General features: G+C 42.3%; 3 protein-coding genes across 4 annotated transcripts; 1 reads left to right on the plus strand and 2 right to left on the minus strand.

The window, feature by feature from the left end:
* The first annotated feature begins 642 nt into the window (after positions 1–642).
* Positions 643–3,275, plus strand: slc25a4 (solute carrier family 25 member 4). The gene is made up of 4 exons (XM_067250010.1): positions 643–855; positions 1,784–2,270; positions 2,419–2,559; positions 2,754–3,275. Exons 1-4 carry the CDS (start codon positions 745–747, stop codon positions 2,909–2,911), a joined length of 897 nt encoding a protein of 298 aa, XP_067106111.1. The 5' UTR covers positions 643–744; the 3' UTR covers positions 2,912–3,275.
* Positions 3,274–9,301, minus strand: cfap97 (cilia and flagella associated protein 97). Of its 2 annotated transcripts, none has more exons than XM_067250008.1 (6): positions 9,228–9,301; positions 7,945–8,205; positions 7,160–7,841; positions 6,677–6,954; positions 4,733–4,889; positions 3,274–4,571 (listed from the first exon to the last, which is right to left on the minus strand). In XM_067250008.1, exons 2-6 carry the CDS (start codon positions 8,197–8,199, stop codon positions 4,423–4,425), a joined length of 1,521 nt encoding a protein of 506 aa, XP_067106109.1. In that variant the 5' UTR covers positions 8,200–8,205; positions 9,228–9,301; the 3' UTR covers positions 3,274–4,422. The 2 variants fall into 2 exon arrangements, with proteins under 2 accessions (XP_067106109.1, XP_067106110.1); XM_067250009.1 differs by lacking the exon at positions 9,228–9,301 and adding an exon at positions 8,477–8,505 and having other exon boundaries at positions 7,945–8,226.
* A 582-nt stretch (positions 9,302–9,883) lies between these two features.
* ufsp2 (ufm1-specific peptidase 2) lies at positions 9,884–13,353 on the minus strand. The gene is made up of 12 exons (XM_067249784.1): positions 13,249–13,353; positions 12,927–12,999; positions 12,561–12,741; positions 12,399–12,453; positions 12,151–12,302; positions 11,806–11,998; positions 11,523–11,669; positions 11,064–11,228; positions 10,689–10,813; positions 10,507–10,583; positions 10,228–10,352; positions 9,884–10,097 (listed from the first exon to the last, which is right to left on the minus strand). The coding sequence occupies exons 1-12, from the start codon at positions 13,249–13,251 to the stop codon at positions 10,011–10,013; spliced, it is 1,383 nt and encodes a 460-aa protein (XP_067105885.1). The 5' UTR covers positions 13,252–13,353; the 3' UTR covers positions 9,884–10,010.
* Between the last annotated feature and the right edge of the window lie 3,194 nt (positions 13,354–16,547).

A 16,547-nucleotide genomic window follows, 5' to 3' on the forward strand; every position in this document is an offset into this window, starting at 1 on the left:
ACCCTGCCATGGTTAAATGAGCTATGATGTATAATTTGGTAAGATTTCCCATTAAGAATACGTACAAAGGAAGGCCCAGGCACATACAGTATATTGCGCAAAACGAGATTCAAAAAGGATGGCCTACTAGGTGTGCCTGCCGACTAACAAACAGTTCAGTGGTACCATTATTGTGTTTTATTTCACGTGTCTAATTATGTGACATGACGCCAAAATAAACATGAATTTAAAAGTAAACTCTAGTATTGATATATTGTTATGAGATGCACTAGACTAACACTAGAGACAGGGTGGTAGTCATTCATTTAAATATATGGATATTATAGGTGGGGATAACATGTATTCCTGGCATGGTTACATTCAATGCATTCTTCAAGAATATATCAGTTAAATGGATTAAATATTTAGTCTTAAGACTAAATTGCTATATAATTCTTATATACAAACGCATTTCAATTTGTCCTTTAAACGCCCCCAAGTTTCTTTGGAATTTGTACACCGTGAACATGGCGAAATATATGACCCTTCACCTAGGATATTTATTTAACCTCGTTAATCTGTTCGACAACTTGCATATCCATCACTTTATACTCTCGCGATAAACAGCCCTCATATATTAGGTGAGGTGAAGGGACTCGGTCCACTTGGATGGGCGTTGGGTTTCCTTAAGGATACATTCAAGACGACTGCAGCATTGTGACTTCTAAATTCTGACCTCTGCCCAGCGAGGAAAAATCCGCGAAGATGTCGGACGCAGTGATAAGTTTCATGAAGGATTTTTTGGCAGGTGGTATTGCCGCAGCCATATCTAAGACAGCTGTTGCTCCAATTGAGAGAGTCAAGTTGTTACTTCAGGTAAGAAGTGTTTAATGAGTTACTAAGAAAGTATGTGGTGCAAATAGAATACCTGTGGGGGAAAAAGTGCAAATCACTGAAGGAATCCATCATTGGATCCATAGTAAAAATTAATTTCATCCCAATTAAGGATGCTCTGAACAACTGAACTTTTTGTGCACGTGACATGTCAATCCAAAGTAATGACTGGAGCAACGATTCAGGGTCTAGCCATCCCAAAATGACACATCTTGAGTCAATGATTTTATTCAATGTTAGTTGATAAGAATTAGTCATATTTGTATTATCATGAGTCAATTTGGTCTCGAGAAATGTTTAGGTATAGGATAAAGTCTAGTATTTTGATGTCGACATCAAGATCAAAATAATAATGAACAGCATTTTCTCTTTCAAATAAAAAAAAAGTTGAAAAATTGAGTTACTTCAAAACGTGATCAGCATTAGTGTATTGCTAAATTTAACTGGCAAGATGCAACCCAATATGCACAAGCAGTACTCAAGTGACGCAACAACTGGAGGCTGTCTCTATACATGTCAGCCTACACTGTAGGCCCAACAGACTAAGGTGCAACCAAAATAGTTTAAAACAATTCATTTAGAAATATAAAAGAAAAAAGTACAATCTGCACAAATGGCCTTGTTAAGAGACTTTCTTTGAAGGATTTCCAAGCTCCCTATTGTAGAAGAGAAAACGTAAAAACACATTTTTGTTAATTTTTTATTTTAATTTTATTTCACCTTTATTTAGCCAGGTAGGCTAGATTGAGAACAAGTTCTCATTTGCAACTGCAACCTGGCCAAGATACAGCATAGCAAATATGACACATATAACATAGTTTCAACATGGAATAAGCAAACATAATAATCACAGTAATTACAGTGTTAAAGACTCAACCAGTCTCAAAAATGCTTGTGTTCCATTATCTAGGTCCAATATGCCAGCAAACAGATCACTGTTGATAAACAGTATAAAGGAATCATGGACTGCATCGTCAGGATCCCTAAGGAACAGGGCTTTGTCTCCTTCTGGAGAGGTAACCTTGCCAACGTCATCCGTTACTTCCCCACTCAAGCCCTCAACTTCGCCTTCAAAGACAAGTACAAAAAGATCTTCCTCGGTGGGGTCGACCAGAAGACACAGTTCTGGCGTTATTTCGCCGGTAACCTGGCATCTGGAGGAGCAGCTGGTGCCACCTCTCTGTGCTTTGTGTACCCACTTGACTTCGCCAGAACCAGGCTGGCCGCCGACATTGGCAAAGCTGGCGCCGAGAGAGAGTTCTCAGGTCTGGGCAACTGCCTCACCAAGATCTTCAGGTCTGACGGCCTCAAAGGTCTTTACCTTGGATTCAACGTGTCAGTCCAGGGCATCATCATCTATAGAGCGGCCTACTTTGGAACCTACGACACAGCTAAAGGTGATCTGCATGGGGGGACACATATCTTATGATACAGAATAACAATACATTTGACCCAAAGTGGTGTGGGATAACTGGGCCTACTTTTGTCAAACATAATCATGAAGAAGCATGAATCTCAATTGTGCCACTCAACGTTATTGTTTAGGTATGCTGCCAGACCCCAAGAACACACACATCATAGTGAGCTGGATGATCGCCCAGACTGTCACAGCCGCTGCCGGTATCATTTCATACCCCTTCGACACGGTCAGACGTCGTATGATGATGCAGTCAGGACGCAAAGCAGGTGAGGAACTCGGAGCTGTGAACTCACACTAAACAGCACTAGGCCAAAACAGGCCTGTTTTTTTCTTTTTCTTTTGTGTCCTCTGTTACTTTTGTTACAAAAAAATCCCCAAACATTTCAATTTTTCTTTTTGATCCGTTACTTTGTGTAAATGATATGTGGCATTAATTCAATCCATCTTTCTATTCCAATAGCTGACATCATGTACACAGGCACAATGGATTGCTGGAGGAAGATCTTAAAGGATGAGGGTTCAGGTGCTTTCTTCAAGGGTGCTTGGTCCAATGTGATCCGTGGTATGGGTGGTGCCTTTGTACTGGTCCTGTACGACGAGATCAAGAAATACACATAAACATTCTTGTCTCCCCAAAAAAGCCCTCTATGGCTGCACGTATGTCTTAAGGTTTTATTGAATGAGAACACCATGGTCAAATATTACGAGCAAGGTGTTTTTTTTGCTGGCTTATGAAACAACAGCTTGGACGTCTGTACATCTCACCCGAGACGCACAAAATAGGCATGGGCGAGTCCTCAGTGGAAACTTGTCAAGCTGGTCATCAAAACCACACACACTTGCTCAACTCATAATTAGTTGAACATTTCTATTTATTACAGCAGTCTGTTAAGAACCCCCAACGTTCATGTTTTGTCCCACTGATTTTATGTGTTGAACCACGTTCTTAAAATAAAAATAAACATAAAAATGCGGAGTCTTTTCTTGGTGTGTTGTCATTGTTTATTATGCGGTCCAAAACGCAAAACACCTGTCAGACAGACTTGTGTTTATGAATGTTAGCCTCACCAAGTTTAACTAGTGGCCCGGATACCCCCCTGATGAGAAACTCTTCACAACACAATATTCATAGTATGATGAATGTGTACCACTTTCTTAATCTCACAAATAACTTTTCACTTGACTGGAACAGAAGGACTGGATGTCAGAAATGAAGGAATTATATTATAGGCTTTATAATATCTTATATATCTCTTATATCCTGTCTTGAGTATGGCATAGCATCCCACCTGCCGTTATACTGTCTGAGACTGACAGCTATTTCAAGTGCTTCATTTAACCCTTTCTAATCTGTCTGCGTTGGAAGCCTTAGACTATTGAAAAGGTCTGACCTTAATACTTCTATAAGCACACCATTACGGCATATAACAGGCTTCTTTATTGGGATGCTAAAACAATGAAAAATATATTTTCCTCCATGATATTCTAGAAAAAACTTTACTAGAACACAAATATATATTGGATGTTGAATCATAAAGCAGTATGTAGAACAAAAACAGTGGAAATGTAACCAAACTTTGCAAGCGCACTGTACAAATGCAGCATGGAACACTGGGTATATTAATGGCTAATAAATCATCTTAGAGGGAGAATAGTTTTGGTCCCTAAACCATTTCAGCATATATATTTCATAGAACAAACAATGCTAAAGTAAATTATTCACAATATATCATCTAATCATTCTAATGCATCTAATGCTCCTAGTAAACCAAAGTGAAGATGGTTCCCACAATCTTTGGTTTACTTAATAGATATACGATTTAACAGCAACACTTCAGTAGTGAGCTTTTATAATAACTGTCTATTAATAGTGACATTTATTATATGATGACTATGTGCAACAATTCACAGGTAATAATGTTTGTTCATCTTTTGAGACGGATTGAGAAATTGCAATGGCAACTGGCATTTAAATAGCTAACGCTTATTGTCTGTTTTACAGTTTCTGCAAGCTCCTAACCTTCACTTAAAAAATAAAATAAAAACACCAACTAGACTGTGTTCCAGGGCTCTCCGACCTAGGCTGTAAACAGACAGGAGTGAATGGCTTGTTCCTCCCCACAGAGCTGCTACACCCAGGCAGCCCGGGGGACACCCCCTCTGCTGGACCTGGTCACAGGAGAGGTTGAGGTGGCTCTGGAGGTGGAGGACGTTCCTCTGGGTCCACGTGGCTGATGCGTGGCCCTGCCCACGGCCCTGCCAGGCCTGGCGCTCTTTCCTGCGGGCGGAGGAAACAGGGGTCGCCGTGGGAACGGGCTTCGTCACAAACACGTTGATGCATCACGTAGGAAAGTGACCGAGATCCTTTATTTACTCAATACGATATTTCCATACATTTCTGGTATTTCCTCAGTACATGTGTGTACGGGGTGTGTCTACCTGGGGAGGTCCTGCTGGAGGTCCTGGACGGGCCCTGTGGGAGGCTGGGGAGCTCCGTGGGCCCCAGGTACCTGGTTTGGCGCTGGTAGTCTGCCAGATGCTCTGTCCTCCTTAGGCCACGGGAGGGCTTCACTGTCTCAAGCCTCCTCAGAAAGGCCTGATGAGACAGAGGGAACGCTTTTCTGATGATTTTTTGTTTGTGTTTGGACTGGGCAAAACAATGATCTACATTGGATTAGGGCAATGGAATGATCTACACTGGATTGACACTAGACAGGGCAGACGTCGTCCTAGACAAATTACATCTACTCTTGGTTCCAGCTTTCTAAGGCTATATAAGAGAAAAAAAGGATCATCAAGGGATGATACGTTCACCCCCAAAACCAGATTCAAACCGTGGGCCCATCAAAAGTAAAAATAACCAGTGTAGGAACTCAGACAGTCACATGCACTCATGCTCTGACCAGCAAGACTGAAGTAAGCGACACCCCCCAGAAAGGACCAGCCTATGAATGGAAACATGCAAAGGGTAAGTCTTGGAGTCACAAACCATCTCTGATCATTAGAAATATCTCATATTTAAGGGGCCGCTTGCTTGAGAAGGTGATGCAATAAAGACATACAGTATGTTGCAGAAAAACACACTTTTTTGGGGAGGAAAAGTATATTCTGTTTTGTGTAAAAAAAAAAAAAGGTGTAGTGAATGTTCAGGGTCTTTAGTTGAGGTTGTATGGAAATCCTTAACATGGGACAAATGAAATATCATTGACACGGAGGATGAGTGGAACACGGCTCACATGGCATATTCAGTTTCTTCACTCCCAGAATAGCAAGAGAGAGTGAGGAGTCTTTAAGGTGCAGAGAGAGAGAGAGAGAGAGAGAGAGAGAGAGAGAGAGAGAGAGAGAGAGAGAGAGAGAGGGAGAGAAAGTGCGTAAGAGGGCGAGTAAGAGTGTCCCCTTGGAGACGTGGTACAGTGTGTCCTCACCAGACTGAGTCCTCAGTATCAGAGCGAGGAATGACGAGAACACGCAGGGACTGTTTAGCGTAGTGGAGCGCTCCTGCTCCACTACTACTACGTGTGCATGGTTTTTCAAGGGTTTACCGAGGCGCACCTATCAAGCCGCTGGCCATTTTGATCGGACGGCGCTTCTTTGAAACCACTGGAGTGAATGCACGAGGAGAGTTGGGCTTTGGTTGAACTCTCTTTAATGTCACTCGCTGCCACAGCTTGGGCCCCGGCTGCCACCTGCTGCCGTCTCTCCAGGCAGGGACTCGTGTCTGCTTTCACTGTTCCAGGGGGCGCAGAGGGAGTCCTGACGACCCCCCTCAGAATACGCACTACACGCCAAGCTATCTCAGATACGTGATAACTAGTGACAGTAGGCTTGCATGGAAACACACGCGTTTGTGCGCGCGTCTACCACCCCCTCCCTCCCTATCACTTTCTCTCTCACTCTTACACACACACAAACGTGCAATCGTTTTCATATTAGTTGTCTGGGGCCAAGTTAATACATTTTCTGAGCTGACATGGGCTACTGGAAAACTTAAATCCTCCTTTACAGACATTTTGTATACAAAAACAGTTTACTGGGGAATATAATTTTCCAGATTGAATCTGGAAAAGCTTGAAAAAACTGCAATTCAACGGAGCAATTCATTTTTCGTGCCACTGCAGCTGTGTTTGCGTAACAACCTCTGCAACATCTGCCACACAGCAGCTGAAGCAGTATATAGCAGTGTTGGTAGGAGGTGGAGGAGTGCCATTAGCACGCTGGCAATTTACTGTGCTGTACAAATAAAAATAAAACAAAACTAGGTGGGTCCTGTGGCACTAATCTTAAAATCTCCAGAGTTATTATAAAAGGGTATTAATCACATAGACAGTAACCTGTGCTTCAAGCACCTAGTGTTATAGGTGCTTAGCCAATCCTAACACTTACCAAGTTCTCCCTCTCAATGCGTTGTTGCTCGCGCTGCCTGTTGAGGGCACTGTGGTAAAGGCGGATAGGGTGTGTAGTCGGCGTGGTGATGAACCCTGTTGCCGCGCTAACTGGCCTGGATCTGGGGGGCGGGCGGGACAGCTCGTGGAGCAGCCTCTGGTTCTCTCGGTCAATGCGGCGCACTTCCTCATTGGTGAAGGAGAAGTTCTTCCTGTTCCTGCTTCCGGGGCAGTTGATGACCAGGTCGGTGTCCAGGCGACCCGCTACGCCCTCGAACACTTACAGCAGCATGGAGAGATATATGGAAGGGATCAAAACAGACTGAAAAATGGATCTCTTTGAAGCTGCATTAGGATATTATGCTTTTAAAGGGTGTTATGTGGGATGTACAGTATTCCAATAAGGCCACCAAGGCCTTGGAGATATTAATAAAAAATAATTAATATATTTAAAAATACTTTTTATTGGGATTAAAACACCCACCATGGTCACCATCACCCTGATCCGTATCCTCTTCTTTCTGGTTTGCAATGCTGAGATGGCTGGAAGAACAACTCTCAGACAGCTCCTGCTGCTCCCTGACCCCCTGACCTTTCACCTCCCCCTCTCGGTCTCCTACTGGTCCCAGGTCCAGGTCCAAGGACTGCATGGGGCTGACACCAGGGGTGGAGAGCGGTGTGACGTCTGTCACTGTGTCCTCCGAGTCCTCCTCCAGGTTGCCCTTTAGAGCCCTGCCCGGTGTCTGTCCGCATGTCTGGCTGGGGGAGGAGGAAGGCCAAGAAGAGGAAGGTCGTGAGGACTGGGGTCCCGTCTGGACGGGGTGGAACTCAGGGATGAGGTTTTCTCCACTACTGACATCATCACAGGAGCTGTCAGTGTCCGAATCCTGTTCTGAGGAGGAAGGGGAGGGGCTCCGGTGACGATGTCTCCTGTAGCTCTTTTTGGGAGGGCCTACCTTGGCCTCGTTGTTTGGTTTAAGGGATTGCTTCGGAGGAGGTGGAACTTCCTCCTCCTCGCTCTCTTCCTCACTCTGATGGTAGCCATCTTCATCAGCATTGTCCTCCTCCCTGACCTCAGCCGATGGTGATGTCAGGATTTTGCTGGATCTCATGGAGGACACGCTAACGTCTTTCTCCACCACAATACTGCCAGTCTTTGACTCAGGCTGAAAATGAAGTAAAGACTAAATAAATCAATGATTCATTGATTTTATTTCACAAGCAGACATCCATTATATATGTAATATTTCTAGGCTTAAGCATACTTACCTCTGAAATCAGATAGGTGGTGTTGCATGGCCCGCTCTCATCTTCGTGTGTTTCTTCACTGGGATTAGAGGCCCTGTAGTCTCCAGACACCTCTGTCCTACAAGGCTGTGTCTGGCTGCTGGGGCTGTCCTTCCTTCTAGGTCTTCCAGTCTCTGAACTCCTTTCATTCTTCCCTGAGTCTTTGCTGGAGCGGCTGTCGTCGCTGTCAAAGAACGAATGATCAACCTCTCCCTCAAGTTCTTTGGGACTGAGCATGGTGATCTTTGTCAACACTCCCACGATCTACAGATCAAAGTGAGAGTAAAACAGGAAGACATTTCATAACAATTGACATGAAATGACAAAATGACAAACGAAGTGTCATTTCTGTGCTTTAGTTAATGTGCTGTTCAAACCCAACAATATGTTTTTCAGTATTACAAACAATGTATTAGATGTGTTAAATCTAGTAACTTAAAAGTAAAAGACACATAGCAACGAATAACAGAAACATCCAATTTGACTACGCTAGTACTGTAGTTAGCCTAAATACCTTGGAAGTAGGTACAGTACTGGGGTCAAACGTGTCGACATATTGTAAATTAGATAACAAATAACTAAACGTTTGTTCGTCAAATGTATAATACGTTATGTTGTCGTCCTAAACAGTAACTATCAACCACCACTGAAGCTATCAAAAGCCTTGACATCCGGAATTATCTGGTGTTTGGTAGCTAGCTAGCCAGAAGATAGCGTACTGGTGCAGCCCCAGTACTACCCTTCGTTAGCCAGCTACTGTACTGTAGCTAGCTACGTTAGCAAATACGATACAGTGCCCTATGTCCGCCTCGGCCTCGTTACCCGTGTGTTAATAATATAATTCCCCGTTGTTATTGGCTATCTTTAATATCTACTAGTAGCTAAAAACATATTGTAGCCGGCAAACCAGTACCCCGGTGAAGTATATTGTCAACCATGCAACCATGTCATGTGCAACTCCACAGCTCATCTCTTCTCTCGAGGCTTCTGTTCAGGTTGTATTGGTCGGCATTAAGCACCAGTAGTGTGGTTACAGTAACTACAGTACCTTGCAAGATAGATAGTTACCAAGTGCTACAGTGTAGCCGTGTTTAGCCCTAATGTGCCTGTGTACCAGTACATGTTTTTAAGATTCCTATTGATATATATTGCCACATATATAGCCATAAATATTAGTGCTAGTTTGCTAACTTGAAGTATTTGCTCAAGTAATCCCAACAATAGAGATGGGTATCTGTAAGCAAAGCCATAACAAGTACACTTACCTAGCTAATGCACGACTACAGTATGCATGAATACATTTATTCCATTACACCAACTAGACTACTGTCAAACTTCCATAGTAACCTAGTAACGTCTTCTTCGTGTTTTGCTGTTCGGCGAATTAATAAGCGACGACTGCTTTGCTGGCACCCGCAGGCTGAAAACTAAATTGTAACACCCAACTAGCTTCAAGTATCACTAATCAAAAACACTTTTAAATAAATCAAATGTCTTTCTAAACAGCATACTCTCTTACGATCAACAACACGACATGGAATATAATAGGGACGATCATCCAAATTGTGAATAGGTCCAAACAACATAGACAACCCTTGAATTAGTACGGTTCTACTACCCTCTACTGGTTGGCTGTGCCCATGTCAATGGAAAAAATGTGTTTAATACTGCATTAATAATTGTCAGACAACAATTTAGTTACATACCCTCTACATCCAGTAGTATTTCATGAGACAATTTCAAATATACAAGCCAGTATGCATTTCTGGTTATTCTGACCCATAACAGGACAAGGAACCTGGACACAGCCAACACAGGAGTAGCTTTGGGATAATACTGTGAATGTCATAGTATTAGTACAGTTTACCAACATTAAAGAAAATAAAGAGCTTTTAAAGTCTGGAGAAAAGTGTAGCCTGTGTGTGTTACAGTGTACCCTACATCACATTTCCTTTAATTACAGGTTGTTTATTTTTACATTTTCCATATTACATTTTTATTTTTTCTGTGGCACACATGAAAAAAAAATTGTTAACTGAGGACAAAACTCAGATGGTCTTTGGTCTCAAAGGCAGACACAGATTGTAGTAGGCATTCTGATCCCAGAATTCAGGTCCCTTCCAACCACACCAGCCCTGCAATTCAAATTAAAAGAATATTTAACATTGGCTTCAGCTTCTAAAGATAATTATATTAAATAAAAGGGGTCAGACATTTTGCCAGTCCAAAGCTTCTTACTGTTTGAACTTTTAAGTTTCCTATTACCTTGTCTGTGATGACCTGCAGGTCCTCAGCCCCAGTGTAATGTGGGTCCAGGATAAGAAAGCGAATGTGACCGCTGGTCTCACTCCACGACACGCCTAAGATAGTGTGTGCTAAAACACCACCACCTAGTCATAGAGACAAAAGAAAAAACTAAATGTATGTTTGTTTTCGTATTCTATTGATTCATTTTGATCTGCAGTAATAATGCAAAATACGTAATAAAGTAATAATGGTTTACATTCTTAACTAATTCCTTATGAATAAGATACATTTCCTAACCAATCATGACAGGAGTTCCTTCTTCCAGGAAGTGGTTGGCCAATTCTCTGCCTTTTGAGGCCAACTCAGAACCTTGGCTGAGAGAAAAACAAAAACAACATCTTTTAAAACAGATGTCTTAGTCCCAAATTTGATCACACAAACAGAGACACACGAACGTAAAAACACTCTGGGTTTCTAACCTGACAAACATGATCTTGGAGGTGACTCCCAGGAGCTGGTTAAGAACAGCCTGGACCTCGATAGAGCCGATCCACTGGCGAGAGTCCACAAAGTTGTCCTGCTTGTCTCCAACAGCCACCAAGGCCTTGGGAACAAAAAACCCAAATCAATAAACGGACAATGCCAATGTTCTTTTTGGGTGCAAATATCATTGAGGAAACGTCACTCTAGAGTTACATAATCCCCACAATGACCCTATAATAGCCTAATTGTATCCACAGCCTAGCTAGGTAGGTCTATACTTGACACCATTCTGGCACTAGCATACCTGTTCAACTTCTACCAAATCTTCTGGGAAATTCCCTTACAGAACTTACAACGCTGCATCTCTGTACCTGTTGTATCTCCTTGTGAGTGGGCACAGCTCGTTCCACGTAGCCCTGGTACAGGAACCAGGAGCAGATGGTTTGGAGGGAGCGGTAGGCACAGCCCCAGCCGTTATCATCCATGTGATCCTGCATGTAGTGGTGGTAGCAATACACCCCCTGGACCAGATACAGCTGGAGGGAAATGGTTTACAAGGCCTCAAATAGACACATGGCTTCATGAATTCACATGTGATTAGGAAATCCCTGCACATATTCAGATACATTTCTTTCACACTTTTTTCCAAAGAGACGTACAAATTGTACATAGAGATAGAAGATCAAGGATTTGTACGCTTTGGTTTCATTAAGCATGAGAACTCTGTGTAACTACTGATTGGTCCTCAGAACCCACTGGTGGGTATTTATCGGTGAGTAAACATGTTAATGAGCATGTGCTTGTGAAGACATGTCCAATAGTGGACTGACCTTGCCGTTCTCCAGAGTGGGGTGATTAAGGTTAACATGAGGGGTTCTGAGGTAGCCATCTTTGTAGGGCTCATCAGGGAAGTGGAAGGCATTGGCTCTTTTTAGATAAGGTTTATCATCTGGTAGCTCAAACCGATGATGCAACTCCTACACAGAGACAAAAAAAACTTCTAAATGCCACGTAGAAAAATAATCTAAAACAAAATATTACCTATACACTTAGGATCACATTTTTTCTGTTTCTTTACACATTATCTATGGTTTTCAGAATACAGAAGGACACCTTTCGAACGACATCCAGCTGAGAGTCTGGCACCCCGGCAGGGTAGATCACAGTCACCAGTCCTGTGGGTTCAGGCAGGAGGAAATGGAATGCCTGTGGCACCAAGAGGACCGTTTCCTTCATGTGCTGCAGGGTTACAGTCTGCATATCACACAGCTGGCTGCTCAGCGCCCCCATCAGGCGTCCACATGCACTGCAGGCATGGAAGGAAGACAAAAACAATAGTCAATCATAAAGTCCAAAACAACTTTCCTGCTTACTGCGTGCTCTGTATGGCAATTAATTAATGCAATTTCAAATGAGGTTCTGTCAAAATCAAACCATGAAGAAATTGGAATGTCATACACTTTGAGAGTCTCATCAATAGGCACAGTGACCACACAGTCCATGGGTAGGATTGTGTGGATGAAGTGGTGCTTTGTGCTTCTGTGCAGCACAGGGGCTGAGGAGAGGACTGGCTCCGTCACCTCGGTCATCAGGTTCATGTTTATGATGCTCTTGAAACGAACACAGACGCATGCATGTGAGGCTGCGTCTTGTGTAAGTTAGAAGAATATATAAAAGATAATCATTTGAAAAACTTTTGCAGTTACATTCTTTTTTCCTTTCTTTTTCCCTGATTTCTTGCTAGTGCTTTCCTGATCCATCCTAAAAATAGAAAGTGGAGATAATTTACTTTCATGTAAAATCATACTTCATTAAAAATTACATTTGAATACAATGCAGACATCAGTATGTCTTTATGGTTTACTTACTGGAAGTGTAGAAGATCCATGCACGATGTGTTAGCCGTAATGTTCTCAGATTTTGCGAATACATCTTTATTAGGCCAGATAAAGACTGGACTATTACAAACGTTTAAGACGAGGGAATCTGATTTCACTTTGGAGCAGAGCCCCTCAAAAGTTTTGTTGATCATCGATTGTATGTGTGGCACTGAAAGAATACAAATAATACGTCACTTAGAATAGAACAGTACTCGATTCTAAAGTAGTGGACATCGCATTAATTCGTACATGTTGAGTCAGGGTTATGTATGTATTATGTACGTATCTGTCATAATTTGTGTAAATAAATACAACACAAACAACTAAAAGTGCACTCTAACTGGCTCAATTAACCTTTGGTGCTATCCAGCTGGCACTTCAACTCCAGAGGACCTTTCACTCGCAAGATGATTGAGTCACAGACAACCTTGAAAGGATAGTTAGAGCAAGTGAGAGAGCAACAAATATGGGAATAACACGTTGATTGAAGATGTTTGAATGATCATAGAGAGCACTCGGACGGAACCAGACTGACACAACGTTAGATAGAGATAGGTTGCTTAGATTCAGTGAAACTAGCTCGCTTGCTGCTAGCTATTTTCACATATGGCTACTTAATCTTATACAGCACTATCTAGACTTGACAGACACATATCGGTTATCCTTAAAAAATTACCATTTTATCAAGTATTAAACCTTCGATAAAGCTTTTGTTATTCTGCTAAACCTTCCTTCTTCTTATGCCCAAACTACATCGAAGGCTGACATATTTGTTTTCGATGTGATGATGCGTTGTAAACGTGTCTTTAGGCAACGTGGCCCAACGAAAGCACCGATTGGTCAACAAGTCTGTGGTTACGCCCAGTCGTTACATTAGGTATCTTTGATTTAGAAACTGTTTCCCCCCACATAAATCCAAGTGCCTTGACTTTCTACAGCAGCCTACACGAAAAAATAAAAATAAAATAGCCCCATGTAAAATCCCTAGTGGCATTGCGCTATCTTGTGGGTAGCTTTATTTCCAGTTTATTTCGTTTTACAGATGTTTCGAAAATATTTCAGGTAAAAAATGTTGTCATTTGAATACCACATTTTGCTTTCTACCATATCAATTATTGAATATTTGATCATTGATGTTGAGTCAAAACAAGACCAATCCTGACAAAAAAAATCTAACCGTTAAACATGATAGCGTCATAATAAGTTATTTATTAACGATCAGGATGTATTGCCTACAGTTGATCGATCTGTAGTGCTTACGGTTGATCGGCCTGTAGCATAAGTAAAACAATATAATCTAGACATATACCTGTATAACATTCTAAACATAATTTCAAATCATTTGCGTCTTGAACTGAGGTGAGTAATGCACTGATAATAGCCTACCCTTACATGGATCAACACAAATAATGAATCTACTTTGCAGTCTCATAGACACAGATAAAAAAAAATGAAGGTTAGGCTATAGACCAGACCTAAACAAATGTCAGATGTCTATCAGAGAGGTGGAGCCTGCGAGCTCACTTCCTCAACCCAGCTGGGACTGAAGACTCAACAGCCAACAGGAACCAGTCCGACCGCCTGTAGACAGTCCATCAGTCAGCAGGCCTGCACTGCTCTCTGTGACCTCCTTCACTATTGAGATAAAACGGCGACAGACCAAGGTGCCCCTTCAGCCAATCAAGGTGATGCCCCATCAGCCGACCAAGGTGGTGCCCCGTCAGCTGACAGAGGTAGTGTCAAACCAGCCGGCCAAGGTTTGACACAGCTTGAAGGTCTCTCGAAGGTCCACCAATGGTCGCTCGAAGGCAGCTCATGGAGCGCGTACCGACACTGTGACATCAATCATCCAACTTGCTGTAGAGACCAAGGCTAAGCCTCTCCGGGGGAATATCGTCTACGACCTCCAACCTCACCCACCCTCAACACAGGCACAGAGGTGTGCCCTGCGCATCGATGGCGTTGCTATGAACAACCAGCCTCTTCTAAATGTCATCCTGTCACCTATCTCAGGTCCCATCATGGCAGCACCACCTTGGGCACCTGGCACTACATTATCTCATCTCATCAATGCCGTGCTGCCCGACATACGTACTTTTGGTGCGCCAGCTTTACCATCCAACTTGACTCTGCCACACCTGCAGCTACACCAGCCGCTGCTCCAGTGCCAAACTGATGTCCATCCCTTGTGCCGGTGCCAAACCACGAAGGCGCCATTGAAAAAAGGACAGCATGATATGGGAAAATGCAGAGAACCAATTTCTTCAGTGGACAATCCTGCATGAGTGTCTATGTTTCTCACTGTCACTGCTCCCTGAGAGCATATGTGTCAAATATGTAAGATTAATACCATTATTTTTATATAATTATTGTTGGATGTAAGTCATTTACACACCCGAGTGTGTGTGGGGAGTGTATGTAGGGAGTGGTGCTGAAATTGTGTTTTTTCAGCTAAATTGGTCATAACACAGACTTATTGCACCAACGTAAAACAACGAGATCTATCAGACGTGTTTTTTTCCTTCTCTCCAGACATATGTAATATATTCATAGTAGCCTAGGTACACATTAGATAACCCATGTAATTACAGTAGCTTTGTTTTCTTCAGTTTGTGGAATTAAATGCAACTAATTATTATACAAAGGAAACACTTTGGGGGAAATGGATATCTTAAGATAAGCTTAATGGAATAAATACAAATAATTGTTTCCAATGTAGCCGCATTTCCAGGACTAAATGCTGTCAGGGATGTTTCAGTTTTTCTGAAAGTTGATCAAAGTTGATCTACGCCTGGGTTTGTGGTAAAGCATTTGTGCCCTGGACAATGATGCAGAACTAATGAGGGTTATGACAATTTTTATTTCAAAAACAGTCCGAAAAATAAACCAGTTAGCACACATTCCAGTTACAAAACGCATTTGAGAATGACTTTTACTGTGAACAGTAATGGTAGTGATAAATACAGAGTAAGACTGATCACAGCAGAGTGAGCAGGTGTTTCAGACAGAGATTACATCAAACACTCTGTGTGGAGCTCCTTTGTGCTGAGTCTCCTGTGCAAGGTCACCTTCATCTCTCTCACACTCACACACTCACACACACACACAAAACACACACACACACATACACAAGTAGCAAGCACACACACAAACATACTTTTTACATGCACACACACACTGGTTGTGGACATGATCACAGCTGTGCTGTGGTCATGTGTCCAACACTAGTGAGTTCCACAGTTTGGCAAATAGAAAAGTGTTTAGCACATTTATGAATATATCTATCATATCTGTTATAACCATATTATCAATATTACCTACATGGTATTAATTATCTGATGATTTATCATATATTAAATAAACCTTAAAATACTAAGACATGGGTAGAAAGAGGACACACTGTATGACGTCATCTTGGTGGCAATAGTACGTATGATCAAAGTGAATGAAGCAGATAAACATGCATGCATTATACTGACAGACATCAACATGATCATTGTCATCAATATCATCACCACCACCATCACTACCAACATCCTCATCATCACCACTACCATCATCATCAACCTCATCTTTACACATATCTTCTTCTTCCTCGTATGATGATCATCATTACTGTCATAAAAAGTTATATGCTGTGAAAGTAAAGAGTTAACTTATTAGAGGGTCTTAGAATGGTGGGCGCTCCTATTGGCTCTACTTCAGCAGGATTGAACATCAGGAGCTCCTATTGGCTCTGCTTCAGCAGACTTGAACTTCAGCAGTTCCTATCGGCTCCGCTTCAGCAGGGTTGAACATCAGGAGCTCGTGTTTGTTCTCTTCACACACCTTTTGGCACTCTTTCTGTTTCTGTTCTCTTTTGGCAAAGCCCTCTTGGCATCAGTAGGTCATATGGCATCAGTAGCTGTCTGGTCCATGCATCTCTCAGGTTCTACTAGTCTCTACTGGTTGGGGATCAGAGCAAGCATTAAAATA

Source organism: Osmerus mordax, chromosome 14, assembly GCF_038355195.1.
Source record: "Osmerus mordax isolate fOsmMor3 chromosome 14, fOsmMor3.pri, whole genome shotgun sequence".
NCBI lineage: Eukaryota > Metazoa > Chordata > Actinopteri > Osmeriformes > Osmeridae > Osmerus > Osmerus mordax.